Source organism: Schistocerca serialis, chromosome 11 (assembly GCF_023864345.2).
Source record: "Schistocerca serialis cubense isolate TAMUIC-IGC-003099 chromosome 11, iqSchSeri2.2, whole genome shotgun sequence".
NCBI lineage: Eukaryota > Metazoa > Arthropoda > Insecta > Orthoptera > Acrididae > Schistocerca > Schistocerca serialis.
In genome coordinates, this window is record NC_064648.1 from 129,181,738 (window position 1) to 129,199,222 (window position 17,485).

A 17,485-nucleotide genomic window follows, 5' to 3' on the forward strand; every position below is an offset into this window, starting at 1 on the left:
AAACAAAATGATTAAGTTCAAATTTGATTTTAATAAATTCCATCTCCGAGTTAATACACTTTTTCAAGAATGCTTCGCTGTAAATGCTTGGTGTCCTATGACTGACGATTAGTTGATTGGGACTGTTGTGCTACCCCATCATCTTACTTCGTCACAATTTACTCTCTCATGAAAATGAGCTTCCAGCATTATAGGAAGAGGTTACTTTGGCTACAAGAATGGGTATGTTCTTCCAGCTTGAGCAGGCCCCTGAATATTTTAGTCGTCGGATGACACATCATCTAAACCTAACATTCCATTGAAAATAGATAGGCAAAAACGGTCATGTTTCTTGTCCACCAAGGTCCCCGCACCGTACCCTTTCAGATTTCTGCTTGTGGGTATGGCTGAAAGGCTTAGTCTACAAAGGAAAAGGTGACACAAAAGGCGAAGTGAGCGTTCGGATTATGAATAGAGTTGCTATCATGAAAGAACGCCAAGGCGACCTCGTAAATGCTACACCTGGTATCGTCAAGAAAATTCGCACCGGCAGCGAAGTCGGAGGAAGGACTTATGAAAACGCAATTTGAACTTAATCATTTGCCTTTCCCTGACAGCTTCTATACTTGTTTAGGTTACATTCTAACATCTGTATGTCTGTAGCCAATAAAAACGATGCAGCTCTGTGACTTACACGTGAAAGAGCTCAATCGAACGATAAAACATTTGAACAGAAGTTGAGGACTCGCGTTACAAGAAGTAAATAAAGATTGATCACGTTATATTGAATATTCTATTAATATTAGTCTGTACTACCACCACCCAAAATAATTTTTACCCTGAAACGCCACTTCCGGCAACCCCTACCCTCACTTTTTTTTAATATTCTGTTGCTGCAAGTGCCAAAACTGTTTAATCACATACTTCCACAAAGAATAGAACTGGTAGAAGCTTAATTGTGACCATGATAAAAGACTAATGGCTTTCCAAGTACAGAAAGCAACTGCTTACTCTGTTTTATACATCCTTAATAGTTCCACTCCCGCTATTTAATTTTGGCACACGTTCTGCAAATTTCACAGATTTAATTGAAATGAATATATTCCTCGTTCACTGAATACCAAGCGCAATTGAAAAGCATGCTGTCAATTTCAGAAAAAATAGTAATATCACATTTGAGAGGATTTCATTCGAAAATAATGATGTGTCAACGAGGTATAGTCAAAGTGCTAAATTAATAAAAAAATAACGTTACAATTATGCAAAAGTGTGTGGGAGGAAGTGATTTCAAAAGAACTTCGGAAGAGAAATACTGTCTGTTCTTACACGAATGTCAAGTTCAACAAAATTAATTAGATAAAACGAAAGATTTTCTTTTAATAAGCTACAGTACCGGTAGATACAAGTCAAGCATCTTTGCATACATGATATCGAAGTTGGCAACGTCCGTCTAAATTACTAGTTTTCCAAATATTTCAAACCAAGTAGGAGTTGTCACATGAACAGATAATAAATGTACATCTACTGATCTCCGCAAACACCGTACGAAACCTTCACAAACGTACATGGTGTTAACAAGTTTATACTGAACCCCATTCATTTTTTTCTGCAGCCTCCTAAAAACTCCCACACATGCAGTTAAATTAAAACATCTCCGAGGTAGCCAATCAGTAAAAGAAATGACGATTTTCAAAAGTTTTAACAACATTAGTAGAATGCAGTGCAGTTCTTCGATTTATCTCCTAGTATAGTCGTCAAAAGGAGAAAACAACTTATCAGTGAAATAATAACACTTTCTGTAAGCCTTAGTAGACGCCATTATTTCATTATTTCGAGACTGCACATACTTGTTCATTATTTAGGCACCTGTTTCAAAACTATTCTATTTTGTAATAAATTTCCCAGCCACAAAGCAAAGCAGTTTCCCTCCACCGCATACACTTTCTGCAGAACCATTATAAAATAGGTGACAGATGGTACTTTTCGTCATTGCGCACACTAATAACTTTCTTCCAGTTCCATTTATGTGCAAAGCGTGGGTACAGTGACGTGTTTGCTTCTGTACGAGTGGGTTGTTAATAGAATTTTATGTCTGCGGTGTCTCTTCTTTTGGAAACATGTCTGAAAAGAATAGACACCGTTTTGATTTTGCAGCCACTTTGAATCAAGACACAAAGGAAATACAGACATTAGCTGCCACTGGGCATTGGTTTATATCAAGGGGCAAGCTGAAAATTTCTGCCAGACCAGGATTCGAACTCGGACCTTCTACTTGTTAGGCAGACGCGCTGGCACCTACCCCATCTGGACACAGTGGTCAGCACGAATTTGCTGACTCCCCTAGCACGCCTCCCATCAAAATGGTTCAAATGGCTCTGAGCACTATGGGACTTACAACTACTTAAACCTAACCAACCTAAGGACATCACACACCTCCATGCCCGACGCAGGGTTCGAACCGGCGACCGTAGCCGTCACGCGGTTCCAGACTGAAGCGCCTAGAACCGCTCGGCCACCCCGGCCGGCACAATTTTTGTATTACTTTCTTGTTCGGTTTTAGGAAACCAAACGAAGAACACGTTTGGCGACACCGTCTTTGGCGGGCCCCATGAATTCGATGGCGCAACAACCTGACTGGCTAACTTTAAGGTTAATTAATTCGTAAAGTGGCAATGCATAGAACTTTTTTCTTAACAATTATTTCTCAACACAGTCTACGCTGCAACACTATTACAACCTTTTCAGACTGAACTTGACCACCCTGTATAGGTAATAGCGTAGTACAGTCAACATCAGATCACTGTAAAAGCAAAAATAAACTAGAGAGTTACAACTTAACGTATCGACTAAGCTAATTATCTTAATCTGAAGTCCTATTTCCGGTAAAGAATCATACTTTGGGCTGCGTAGGGCATTATAAAGGTGGCGACAACGAAGAGATGTTTCATAATATGAAATGCAGGCTACATTATGGATCGAAGTAAAAAAAAAAAATGGTTCAAATGGCTCTGAGCACTATGGGACTTGACATCTGAGGTCATCAGTCCCCTAGACTTAAAACTACGTAAACCTAACTAACCTGAGGACATCACACACATCCATGCCCGAGGCAGGATTCGAACCTGCGACAGTAGCAGCCGCTTGGTTCCGGACTGAAGCGCCTAGAACCGCCTCCCATCAAACCCAAATTCTCAACTTATACCACACATGTAGTGCCCCTGCTCATTAGCCTCATAGTTCATGGCATCTTGCCGACTCCCGTAGAGTTCGAGCTTGGTATGCATCTGGACTGAAGGGATCATTGGCCGTCATCGACTGTGTCTGTCCTTGCTAACATGTCCGAAAGAACAATCGCCACATACATTATTAGGCGATGACGACAGGGTAATGAGGCTAATGAATAGGGGCACTACATCAGTAGTTTGTGGTATAAGTTGAGAACTTGGGTCTGACAGGAAGCGTGCTAGGGTTGTTCATGCAGCTGTGCTGACCCCTCTGTCCAGATGGCGTAGTGGTCAGTGCATCAACCTAATAACAAGGAGATCCAGGATCGAGCACCAGCCTGGTACAAATTTTCAACTTGCCTCATTGATATAAATAAATTCCCGCTGCCAGTTAATCACTTTAATTCCTCTGTGTCTTAACAGAATGTTACTTACACGTTGTGCTGGAGTTACGCTGACACACGCTAAAACATAGTCGTCGATCATTAAAAGAAAACAGGTACATGGAATTATCTGATCTGCTTATCGCATGTGTCTTCCAAGTGTCTACCAGATGATATTGCTTACATGAACCTGTAAAGCGAACAGATCTGTCCAGTTTATGCTGATATTTGTTTACAAACGAAACTCGCTATGGCCAACGTGTTAAGGGTCCAACACACTTGAGTAGTGTTGTGTTTTGTGAGGAATCTCTTTAAAATCACAATCCACTAACATGCTACCAATTTCCTGAAGTCTCTTCCTGCTCACCTTAGTTGATCATCGCACTTTATATTTCTACAAATTATTTCTACCACCTACTTTTAAAACTTTTGGCTCCCTGACACTACAGTCAAAGGCTGCAACATATTTACGTTTAGTAAAGTACACGTTTGGACAGTGATAAACATTAATAGCTCATTGCCTAGTCAGATTTTTCTCAAGATGAGCTAAGGCATAAATATTTATTTTACCAACTGGCACTCCCTAATAATTGTGTCGTCTGCAAAATGTCCAGGATTGCAGACTATAAAATCCCTTCGTCTATAATATTCTGAAGGAGTTGTACGACAGAATCGAAAGGTGGGAGACGTGTTTCTACTTATGAAAGATGATGTCAACTCAAAAATCAAGCCAGTAGCATAAGAGTGGAGGTAGTAGCGCGACTAAGAGGATACAAATCTGGTTTCTTTAAATAGACGTCGTAAAGGTCGAGAGCGTCCGAGATTGGACGTGGTGAGCTGATGTTACTCAAGAATGCCTTTAAGGCGACAAAGATGCCATTATCAACACATTACTGAGTTTGAACGAGGTCTTGTAACAGGGCTACAAAAAGCTGGATGTTAGTTCTGCGATACTGTAGAAAGACTTGGCAGGGATGTAGCCACTGTACTTGACTACGGAATATCAGACCAGCTGTGTGGCTGGATTGAAGAGTTTTTAGCAAACAGAACACAGCATGTTGTTCTCAATGGAGAGACGTCTACAGACGTTAAAGTAACCTCTGGCGTGCCACAGGGGAGTGTTATGGGACCATTGCTTTTCACAATATATATAAATGACCTAGTAGATAGTGTCGGAATTTCCATGCGGCTTTTCGCGGATGATGCTGTAGTATACAGAGAAGTTGTAGCATCTGAAAATTGTAGCGACATGCAGGAAGATCTGCAGCGGATAGGCATTTGGTGCAGGGAGTGGCAACTGACCCTTAACATAGACAAATGTAATGTATTGCGAATACATAGAAAGAAGGAGCCTTTATTGTATGATTATATGATAGCGGAACAAACACTGGTAGCAGTTACTTCTGTAAAATATCTGGGAGTATGCGTGCGGAACGATTTGAAGTGGAATGATCATATAAAATTAATTGTCGGAAAGGGGGGTACCAGGTTGAGATTCATTGGGAGAGTTCTTAGAAAATGTAGTCCATCGACAAAGGAGGTGGCTTACAAAACACTCGCTCGACCTATACTCGAGTATTGCTCATCAGTGTGGGATCCGTAGCAGGTCGGGTTGACGGAGGAGATAGAGAAGATCCAAAGAAGAGCGGCGCGTTTCGTCACAGGGTTATTTGGTAACCGTGATAGCGTTACTCAAGTGGCAGACTCTGCAAGAGAGGCGCTCTGCATCGCGGTGTAGCTTGCTCGCCAGGTTTCGAGACGGTGCGTTTCTGGATGAGGTATCGAATATATTGCTTCCCCCTACTTATACCTCCCGAGGAGATCACGAATGTAAAATTAGAGAGATTCGAGCGCACACGGAGGCTTTCAGACAGTCGTTCTTCCCGCGAACCATACACGACTGGAACAGAAAAGGGAGGTAACGACAGTGGCACGTAAAGTGCCCTGCGCCACACACCGTTGGCTGGCTTGCGGAGTAAAATTGTAGATGTAGACTCCTGGCAGCAAAGGCGACGAGAATGTACGGTCGCAAGAAGACAGGGCTCCTGACGATCACGTAGCACTACCGACAGGGAAGACTATAGTGTTCGGCATATGGCACCGGCACATCGTACTGCATCTGCAACAGCAATCTGAGCAGTTGGCACCACAGTAACACAACGAACTGTTACAAAACGGTTACTGCAAGGACATCTCCGAGCCAGAGGCCCTGTAGCGCGCTTTCCGCTGGCCCAAAAGCACCGCCATTTGAGACTTTAGTGGTGTCAAGCGAGAGCTCATTGGAGGACAGGGTGGAGGTCTGCTGTGTTTTCTGATGAAAGCTGGTTCTGCCTCGGTGCCGGTGATGGCCGTGTGTTGGTTAGGAAGGGGCCAGTTGGGAGCCTGCAACAAAACTGTCTGCGCGCTAGGTACACTGGACGCACACCTGGAGTTATTGTCTGGGGTCCGATTTCGTATGACAGCAGGAGCCCTCTCGTGGTAATCCCAAGCATCTTGACTACAGATTTGTACGCCAATATGATGATTCGACCTGTTAGTGCTGCAATTCATCAATAGCATTCCAGGGGGTCTTTCCCAACACAGTAGCTCTCTCCCACATACCACTGTTGTAATCTAGCATACTCCACAGAGTATACGATATTGCATTGCCTGTGTTATTCCGAATTATGATGTAATGTTCCTTCGAACAAGCATGCATGTCCAAAGGAACAGGCACTGCGGCGACTACACCCGTTATAAGACACATGAAATATAAATGATGACTAACTGAAAACCTCAGCTGCTGACAGGTGTTGTTGATATACCACGATGTGGACAGCTGAACATGTGTGCCCCGACCGGGACTCGAACCCGGGATCTCCTGCTTACATGGCAGACGCTCTATCCATCTGAGCCACCGGAACACAGATGAATAGAGCGACTGCAGGGACTTATCCCTTGCAAGCTTCCCGTGAGACTCACATTCCCAACTGTCCACAATTCTACATATGTATTGTACCTTATAGACATTTGCCCACCCACTCATTACTCGCGCACGCTTTGGCGATTCCCGTAAGAGTTTGGACAACCTGTGGCTGGGTAGCCTTTAACTATATATACGAAGACGGTAACTTGTTCTCGAAAGAACAGTTACTGTTGATGACCGTGCAGCTTTTGCCTGGATAAATGATGACTAACTGAAAACCTCAGCTGTCCACATCGAGGTATTTCAACAACACCTGTCAGCAGCTGATGTTTTCAGTTAGACATCGTTTATTCCAGGGAAAAGCTGCACGGTCATCAACAGTAACTGTTCTTTAGAGAACACGTTACTGTCTTCGTATATACATGAAATATAGTCGCAGTTGCGAATATGGACAGCCATCAGCTGTATAATGGAATGACAACAATGAAAATGTGTGCTGGATCGGGACATGAATCCGGATTTCCCGCTTATAGCGAGTTTTCCCCTTACCCCTTTGTTTTGTTCGTTCTATTTGGTCGTAGCGGACGTCACGTGACATCCGTTGAAGTTCGTTGTTTATCTCTTCACTCAGTTTTTATTATTATTATTATTATTATTATTACAGAGAGCACCCAACTCTCTGACCAAGCACGCTGAGCTACCGTGCCGGCTACCATTTGGCTATCCGAGCACAACTCACTAAAACACCTAAACTTCCATATGTCGTCAACTATGTGTCTACAACCTGTACTCATACATCCATTATGTATATGCCGATACAGGAGAGACATGCATGCATGTCCGAAGGAATTCGGAATAATACAGGCATTGCAATATTGTGTTTATCCGCCGACGCCGGACAAGCGACTGTCAAGTAAAATTTTTCCCCTGTAGGGGAATATACATAATGGATGGGTGAGTACAAGTTGCAGACGCGTGGTTCACAACATATAGAAGTTTAGGTCTGGCCTTGAATGGTGCTCGGATAGCCAAATGGTACGGCGACCGCTCGCGATGAGCGGGAAATCCGGCTTCGAGTTCAAGTCCGGCACAAATTTTCATTGTCACCATTCCATCATGGTTGTCCATACAGCGAATACATTTCATGTGCTCTACAGCATGTCGACATGTAGCCTTCCCCTACTCGAAAGCCAGGTCATTCTCCAATCGAGCACGTATCAGACGTCATCGGATGGCCGAGCGGTTCTAGGCGCTTCAGTCCCGAACCGCGCTGCTGCTACGGTCGCAGGTTCGAATCCTGCCTCGGGCATGGACGTGTGTGTTGTCCTTAGGTTAGTTAGGTTTAGGTAGTTCTAAGTCTAGGGGACTGATGACCTCAGATGTTCAGTCCCATTGTGCTTAGAGCCATTTGAACCATTTTGAACCTCAGATGTTAAGTCCCATTGTGCTTAGAGCCATTTGAACCATTTTGAACATCATCGCACGACAACTCCAGGTTCATCCACAAACAGCATTAACCATTCCTTGACCAACCCGAATGCAACGGGCATGGATATTCATTCCACAAACTGGTATCGTATACGAAACTTCCTGGCAGATTAAAACTGTGTGCCCGACCGAGACTCCAACTCGGGACCTTTGCCTTTCGCGGGCAAGTGCTCTACCAACTGAGCTACCGAAGCACGACTCACGCCCGGTACTCACAGCTTTACTTCTGCCAGTACCTCGTCTCCTCTGCTCAGTTGGTAGAGCACTTGCCCGCGAAAGGCAAAGGTCCCGAGTTCGAGTCTCGGTCGGGCACACAGTTTTAATCTGCCAGGAAGTTTCATATCAGCGCACACTCCGCTGCAGGAAAATCTCATTCTGGAAACATCCCCCAGGCTGTGGCTAAGCCATGTCTCCGCAATATCCTTTCTTTCAGGAGTGCTAGTTCTGCAAGGTTCACAGGAGAGCTTCTGTAAAGTTTGTAGGTAGGAGACGAGGTACTGGCAGAAGTAAAGCTGTGAGTACCGGGCGTGAGTCGTGCTTCGGTAGCTCAGTTGGTAGAGCACTTGCCCGCGAAAGGCAAAGGTCCCGAGTTCGAGTCTCGGTCGGGCACACAGTTTTAATCTGGTAGGAAGTTTCATATCAGCGCACACTCCGCTGCAGAGTGAAAATCTCATTCTGGTATCGTACACAACAGAATGCATGCACGTTCTGGCGGATACACCGATTATTAATGTACCAGCATTATACATTTGCAATGGCTTATCTCGCGCTTGTACAACCTGTGATCTTGCAATGTTAAGCATGTCCGTGTGTCAACTACACAAATGTATTCCCTAAATTTCATTACCACACATTAATTATTTTTTGGTGTTGCAATTTTCTCGGTCAGAGCATATAAGCAGAAACCGTAAACATCACACCTGCTTGGGCCACATCCGATATTGCTTCTGTACTAGAGGAATACACCGCATGCAAAATACGTGGGGCTTTCGATCTGTCACATCCATGCTAGTTATCTACTAGGAGCAGTTTTTCTGGTGTAATCAATGGTATGAATACTGAAAGTCGTTATCAACACCTATTCATGGTTATTACAGGTATGTATTACACTGTAAAAGAACTTTATTAGAGATCTTTCGTGATGGACATTGTATAATTTCTTTAAAAGTGCAGTGGAATACTTCGATATTCTTGTGGCGCTAAAACCGATCGGTGGTATGATCAAATTTTCCACAATACTCTGTCCAGTGCAAGCCCCTTCATCTCTGGAAACTTCTGCACGATACCTTTATTTGAACCTGCTTCCTGTATTCATCTTTTGGTTGCCCCCCACAATTTATACCGTTCACACTTCTCTCCAATATTAAATTCATGATTCTTTTATGTCGCAGAAAGTGCCCTTATAAGTCGATCCCTTTTTCTAGTCAAATTGTGCCGCAAAGATCTCTTTTCTCCAGTTCGAGTCAGTATCTCTTAATAGTTATCAGATCCAATCTTCAATATTTTTCTGTAGCCCCACATCTCAAAAGCTTCTCTTCTCTCCTTCTCTTTGTTTGTTTATCATCCACGTTTCACTTGCATAAAAGCCTACACCCCACACGTCCGATTCCAGAAAAGACTTCCTAGCGCTTAAATTTATATTCGATGTTGGAAACTTCATTTCTGAGAAAACTTCCTATTCGTACTGATAACACCTGTTTACTTCTCCCGTCGTCCGTTATTTGGTTGCCCACATAGCAAAACTCGTCTACAATTCCTGGCAACTCATTCCGTAATTTAATTCGCACAGCATCACCTGATTGAATCCAATTAGATTATACGTTACTCTTGTTTTAGTTTTGATGATATCGAGTTTACAAGCAAGGGTGTGGTCGTAGCTTTTGTAATATATCTGTCAAGTTATAGGTTCACACATGTTGAATCATATTGTAAAACCGTCGACATGTTGGTCATCTGAAGGCGCTTGTTGTCAGTACTAGAATATTAACGACCAGTACTGTGACCCCAAAAATAATGTAAGTATTGTTGATGCGTATTGAGCGTGTGAGATCCAGCGCTGACAGTATGACAACATCCTCCGTATAGATGTCTTGACGGAGCTTCATGCGCCAGCCATTAGCGTCTCTGTTTATGTTCGCCTTTGTGCTTATCATACCTTAGATTCAATTTTTCAAGAAGTCTTTTAACACAAGATAGTTTGAATAGGGCTATGCATGAGTAGTCATTGCATTTACCACTTTAGGACGGTCATTGGAAGATTCAGTATGCCGTTATTTTCTGAATTAATTTTCAAAAACTGAATTAGCTTGTTAAATTACTCAGCACTGTGGAAAGACGCTTCTACTTAGAAAATTATGCATTATACGAGTATATATATAACGACTAGTAAGAGGTCTGCTAAAGTGATGTCAATTTCACCAGACGATCACCAAGCGTAAAAAAATTTATATTAATAACACAGATGTATCCATGCAGGGCAAATATAATTGCTTCACATGCTGCAGCAACGATTATGCTAATTGCATTTGCTGACTTCCCCACTAAAATTCCTGCATACAAATGACCTACCTGTCGCCATAAACCTCAAAGGTACTCCTAAGCGATCATAGATTGCGACTGGGTCTCTGATTACCGTATTTTGCTTATTTGTTTTACGTCGTATGACTATTAATAAGAAGTCGTACCAAGCAGGACTCACCCGAAAACAGTTTATGAAATCTTTAGAGTCCGTGGTACTGATTTCAATCAGAAAATTAACATGCGACGGGCCTGTCTCTTTTTTCAGCCATTCTCGGGCCCATTTACTCTTTCTTGTAGTTTTCTATTCTTTGCCAGGAACCGCTAGTATAACTGAGGCACACGACTTCTTCTGGGTGTTCAAAAACTTAAACCTGTGAAATCGCGCTGCCAACTGATAACACTGGTAATTGTATTATTTCTTTATTTTTCAGTCTCAGTTAACACTGACAATTTGGGTGAGTAGGTTCTAGCTTCAACCCTTCCCGTTCATTGTCGAACCGTTACCTGATTCGTTCTGATATGATTAATAATAACATTTGTGCACGTTAAACTACTCATAACCAACGTCACACATTCTGCATCTTAATTTAAGTGCTTACTTGACACTAAGAGGATTGTGGCAGAAGTACTTGAGATGCGCCTTCTGCCACATTAAGCTAACGGTTGACTTACTGTGATGTAGACGCCTACATGTGTGATGTAGGCCCTTACATCAAGGCACAGAATGTTTCATGTTGGTTATGAGTATCTCAAAATGTACGAATGTCATTATTAATCGTGTAGGAACCACTCAGATAGGAATTCGATATTTAACGGAGTTGTTCGAAACACAGCCGGCCGGAGTGGCCGAGCGCTTCTAGGCGCTACAGTCTGGAACCGCGCGACCGCGACGGTCGCAGGTTCGAATCCTGCCTCGGGCATGGATGTCTGTGGTGTCCTTAGGTTAGTTAGGTTTAAGTAGTTCTAAGTTCTAGGAGACTGATGACCATAGATGTTAAGTCCCATAGTGCGCAGAGCCATTTTTTTTTGTTCGAAACTGGTGGCTGTAACCTAAATTGTGAGTGAAACTGAGTGGTGGGACAGAAAAACAAGGAAATAATAGAACTGAATACAACTGCGAATTCTTTTAATAACGCAAGTTTTGGAATTCCACAAATATTGGCAATATTATTGATTGTGTGTGTGGGGGGGGGGGGGGGGGGAGAGGAGGAGGAGGATGAGGAGGGGGGGGGGGGGCGCTTCACTATATTGAAGCTTCGACAAACTAGTGTTGTCAATAAATACTGTGCATGCGCAGTCTCTTCACAACATCATGTGCGAGGAACGCTTTCGCTGAGCAGTGTAAACACCTCAAGAGCACGCACGGAATCTTAGATCACAGATGACACAGACCTCACATGATGTCATTATATTGAAACCAACATGACAGTCAATTGACTGGTAGTGACATACCTTTACAGACAACTTCAGGGATACTGCTCAATTTACTTTTGTCTTAACTATAGTATTTTTGGTGAAGGTTTCTTTATTACAGCGATGAAGTCTTGTTCAGCGTTTGGATGCAACGAAAGGTTATGTGAAAGGAAGTATACTCCGTTACACAGCTAAAGTTTTTTTAAAAACACAAAAAAATTGGCGGACATATTTTTCGAGAGTAAATCAGCGAATTCAGAGGTTGAAGCCAAGGTTACCAAACAGAGGCGTACGGCTTTCTATTTGAGAGTATTCACTTGTGTCTAAATATTAATAACTGGATGATAATGATCATTATATATGTAGCTCGTAAAAGAAAAAGGTTGGTCCTCATCTCTAAAACTCAATAAATGACTACGACTTTCGAGACGACACCATGTTAATATCTAATTGACTATACGAGATTTCTCTGTAACCATCGTTTTCTAATATATTATGCTTTTTATCTTGATACTGTTTCGGTATCTGTACTGGATTTAAAAAAGTCGTAAAACATTAACAATTATTGACAGAAATGGATGCTATTTCTTACAAAAACATAACAAAACATTTCACATGGCCGAGAAATCTAAATGCTTCCTGCTACACCGGTATTTTGTCGTATACTCTTGTGGAATCAGTGAACTATATACACTGAAGAACTGTGATTCTGCAGTTTGCAAAAAGGAAGAACTATCAATACAGTGTTTCGAACTGTTCGTTACTATTGCATCTGGCCAAATGTATAAGCGGTAACCATTGCATTAACACTGAGAATTTAGGAGAAATGAGTGCTACAGTGTGATACTGGATCTCTCTTCTGAATTCTTGGTTTTGGTGACAAGGCTGATATGTAATGCATCCCGATGTAAAGGTTATGTTGAAAGGTGATAATTTGGTATCGAGTTGACGAAGCCAGCGATCGTTAATTCGAAACGAACGTTGCGTAACAAACCTGTAACATAGCCTAATGTTTACATTCAGTCCATATTCAAAGCCCTTCTCATAATAAAAACTGAAACTGCAACGTTAATTCAGAAAACGTATATTAGATAATGGATAATTTTCCAACGAGTATTTTGATGCATATTATGAACATATATCGCACACAAACTACGGAAAATACAAGGGAGGTCTACTACGCAACTTTTACCATAAAACTTTTCACATGTATTGCTGAGAAATGCTTCCTGGCAAACTAATATTCTCTATTTTTCTGTGGAAACAGTGAACAAAATTATTCGAAAGAAAGGGCTGTCAGTACAATATTTCAAACTGTTTGTTACCTTTCCTCCTGGACAAATGGAAAAACATCCCCTTTCTCTGGTTGGATAACTGCGGTAGGTTATGGATATACAGTCATAAAGGTAGCGTCCAATAGAAAGACCTGCACGAGGCTACTGAGCCACACGAAATTATTGTTATTACTGCCGCATTAATAAAAGATTATCGTACTTTTCGAATCTTCTGTATTTGTTTTATTCTGCGCAACACTATTTTCCTCCTTTTAGTCCATTTTCTAGCGAGTTTCTGCAATAGGAAAACGTGCCACATGCATTAACATAATATTGTATTTAAATTTATGTGTTCTATTTGTTTCGGTTCGCACATATGTTGTCTTGTTGGTGTCACAGTTCGACATTTTAATAAATTAATAAATTTCGCGCCTTATTAAAATGTCAATCTGTAGAACCACCAGGACAGCATATGTGTGTACCAAAACAAATACAACGCGGAAATGTAAAGGCAGTCATTTTCAACTGCAGAAAATCGTTTGAAAATACCCTAAACGACAGACATTAGTCGTATACGAATAAAATAAATGCATCTGAAGTACAAAATGCCCCAGTCTTTTGACAAATTTCTTGAGGTGGTGTCCAATATGAGAATATGCATAGCATTAATATTAGGAAATTTTGAAGAATTTAGGTTAATTTTTAGAACTACATGTGTAATATTTAAGCTTCAAGTCGCTCAACCATTAAAATCTGTGCTTGATTTCAGATATAAATGAAAAAAAATGTTGACTGTCGGCTCCCCTTCATATACGGCGCAATGACAGGCTGTTGACTGTTTGCCCTCCGTCACGTGACTTTATTTTGGTTTCAAGCGTTTAACATGGCAGAGATAGGAGCGAGACACTTTCTAAAATCTAGTCAAGATGAGCCCTAAAATGCTTGCTTTAAACGCTACGAGTGCTTCGTCATCTTCAATACTGTGAAACAAATCTCTTCTACTGCAAGTTCCTCGCTTTCGATATTTCGAAACGTGGTAGTATGGATCAAAACAAGACAAATATTGCAAGTAAACATGGGTTTAAAATTTATATTTTAAAAGCTACGAGCATTTATTCACATCCGCTAGTGTGGAAAATATCTCTTCTGCTGAACAACAGCTCACAGCTCTTAAAGTACGCGTTTTAGAGCCCATGTTTGCCAGATATTTTTTGGTTCGTATGATCGCTCCTGTCATATCTCTGAATGTTTACTATCCTTCTTGGGACACTCTGTATGTATTCATGGTCTTTCCCGATTTTGCAACCACATCATCCTATTAGAAAGCATAAAACGAGCTTCTTCGAAACTAGTGCAGAAAACGGGAATAAAAAAGGGAATACTTCTGCTGTATCGTTTTAAAGTAGTGAGATTTGGACATTGACCAGCTGATTAGAAAACTGATTCGCCTTTATTCTCTGCTTTGCAATACATAACATGTTCACAACTTTTACCATTAATAACAATTATTATTATTATTATTATCACTTTATTCTCAGTTGTGTGATACATAACATGTTCACATATATTGTTTTTACTATTACTTATTTTTGTTATTATTATTATTGCTATGATCAGGTAAAATTCCGTAATCAATCAAGACATGTTACAATATTTTTTTAAAAATGTTAAAAACACGACCTATTTTATAAAGAGTAGGTCTAAAGGAAGCAATAAAATAAGCAAATGTGCTTTAGTCGTACATTCCATTATCATGCAAAACAACGTCGTGAGATGCAGTGGAAATGGATAATTTAGGTCCTATGCTAGCCACGTCCTTTAGCACGTGTATTTCTGGAAATCAATAAAATCAAGTTTCAGAACTACCGCAAAAACACGGCTATTGCGACTGTGTCGTTAGAAACATAATATGTTCTGGACACTGACCAGGCAGATTTATTCGCCTTTATTCACAGTTGTGTGACACATAACACGTTCACACTATATATTATTATTATTATTATTATTATTATTATTATTATTATTAATGTAAGCAGTATTATTGTTGCTATTAATATGCTGAGGTATAGCTCTGTAATCAATCAAAACATGAAACAATTTTTTGTTGGTTGCTTTGGGGGATTAGGGAAGGAAGGGAAGAAAGTCGGCCGTACCCTTTCATAGAAACTATCCCGGCATTTGCCTGAAGCGATTTAGGGAAATCACGGAAAACTTAACTCAGGATGGCCGGACGCGGGTTTGAACCGTCGTCTTCCCGAATGGAAACAGTGTGCGAACCACTGCGCCACCTCGCTCGGTAAAAAAGTGTTAAAAACACGTCATATTATATGCACAGGGACAGTAGCTCTAAAGGATTCAATAAAATAAATAGACGTGGTTTACTTATTCGTTCATCAGAAAAATAACATTATGAGATGCAGTAGAAGTCGATAACTTGAAAGGTATGTTAATCACGCCTTTCTGTACGTGTGCGGTATATATATTCATGGTCAAGCGTAAGCACAAAAAGGGGCGCAGACAGAGGCAAGGAATACTCACCGTTGAGCTTGTCTATGGCGCGGTCCGCCACTGACTGGTCCGGACACTCGACGAAAGCGTAGCCGCCCCGTTTGACCAGGATGGTGGAGCACGTGAGGTTATGGTCCTGGAACAGCTGCCTCAAGGTCGCCTCGGACGCATCGGCAGGCAAGTTGCCCACGTAAAGCTTGCTCATCTTCGCCTACTCTTCCTCTGCGTTTACTCTCTTCTGGCAGGTGTGGCAGCGGCACCAGAAACAAACAGGAGACACCGGAGGAGGTGAAAGAGACCAGCTACGTCACAAGTAAACAAACAAAAAAAAAATTTCGCCGCTCAGCTAGGCACTGTCACAAGAACACACTGCAGTGGAGCACTAATCGTTGTTTCTGTTCCGAAAGATATCCTCTATATTGCGCTACAAAGTCGTTCCGTACAAAAGTACTACAAAAAAACGACGAAACCGCACACTGTAACTGCACATCAGCGGTCGCTACAAAATGACATTCTCACACTAAGGTATAAAAGAAAAGTGTCCGTAAAAAAATTTTGTTCCGTGGTAGCAGTAGCGCCGAAGGGGAACACCTCGGCGGAGCTACGACTAAAAAAAATGCCAAGTGGACGCGCAACAACTGCGCAATGTCATCGGGCACTGCGAAAACGTTTGCCGGGCGCGGCGTGTACATCCGCTGTCCTTGCCTCGCTCGCTACTATGGCAGCGGCCCGAGGCAGCGCTCCGCGTTGAAACAGCGGCTCGCGCCTCGCCATTGGTCGGCCTGCGGGTCACGTGACGGCCGGCGATTCCCGCCTACCGGGCCCATTGGGTAGCGGCCGATTAATATTCGGGAGTGCACGCATACGTTTATGCGGGTGCGCGAGGACGCGTACGACAAAAACACGCGCGAGAGGAAGAAGCGGAAGACCGGACCGTCCGCAACGGCAAAGCAGTGAGTCGGAACACGGCGTCGCCTACACCGGCATCTGTAATGCGCAAGCTACCTTACATTGTCTGGTGGTGGGCAGTCGTATCTGGCCGTACGCAAGGAAGTGTTATAAGACCTCTGTTGTTCCTAATCTACAGGGTGATTCAGAAAAACTGACATGACGAATCGGGCATACAACAATGATCAGTGATCTCACACGAACCGGGGGTCGCAAGCGCCACAACAGAGCGCTATAGTCGCGTGTGCGCTGGCACCGTCGGAGACAGTTTAAATGGGCCGACTTGGATGTCGCACGTATCACGTATTCGGCACATCTGCAGGTAACCTTTCCCGGTCGCTGGATCGGTCGAGATGGGCCAGCTGCATGGCCATCACGATCACCTGATGTGTGCAATAGATTTTTTTCATGTGGGGGTATCTGTAGGGATGAAATACATGTTACATCGGCTGAGGACCTGGTCGGCAGTATTGCTGCGGTAGCAAGATGTCTTTGGGACAGTGTGCGATTTGCAGGGGGGGATGGGGGGATTTCCCCCCTCTGCATCAGATCATCACCTCCTCTGGTTTTAGCTTATGCATCCCAACCTGGGATGTTTATTTCCCACGCACTGGAGTAAAACTTTACATATAATTTAAATTTGTTGAGCCGAACACTGAAAGTTTTTAATACAGTCTTACTATTAATATGTATGCTTATTAGTTTTGAAAAAGTGTTATGTAGTAGGTAAGCAATTCAAAACATTTAGAACTAAATGACAAGACGACCCACGCCACATTTCCGTAGCATGCCACAATGTAGCAAGACGTTGCCCCAGCGTAAACGAGGCTTTAGAGCCAAGTC

General features: G+C 42.3%; 1 protein-coding gene and 1 non-coding gene across 2 annotated transcripts in view; both read right to left on the minus strand.

Annotated features, from left to right (window-relative positions):
- The window catches only part of LOC126427249 (insulin-like growth factor 2 mRNA-binding protein 1), an 862,042-nt gene extending 845,648 nt beyond the window's left edge, over positions 1–16,394 (minus strand). Inside the window, exon 1 of the mRNA XM_050089491.1 lies at positions 15,725–16,394. Coding sequence (XP_049945448.1) covers positions 15,725–15,899 — 175 coding nt within the window. The 5' untranslated portion in view covers positions 15,900–16,394. The remainder of the gene's footprint in view (positions 1–15,724) is intronic.
- Trnat-ugu (transfer RNA threonine (anticodon UGU)) lies at positions 6,416–6,489 on the minus strand. Its single transcript has one exon. It is a non-coding gene; the product is annotated as a tRNA-Thr (tRNA).
- Positions 16,395–17,485: the final 1,091 nt, after the last annotated feature.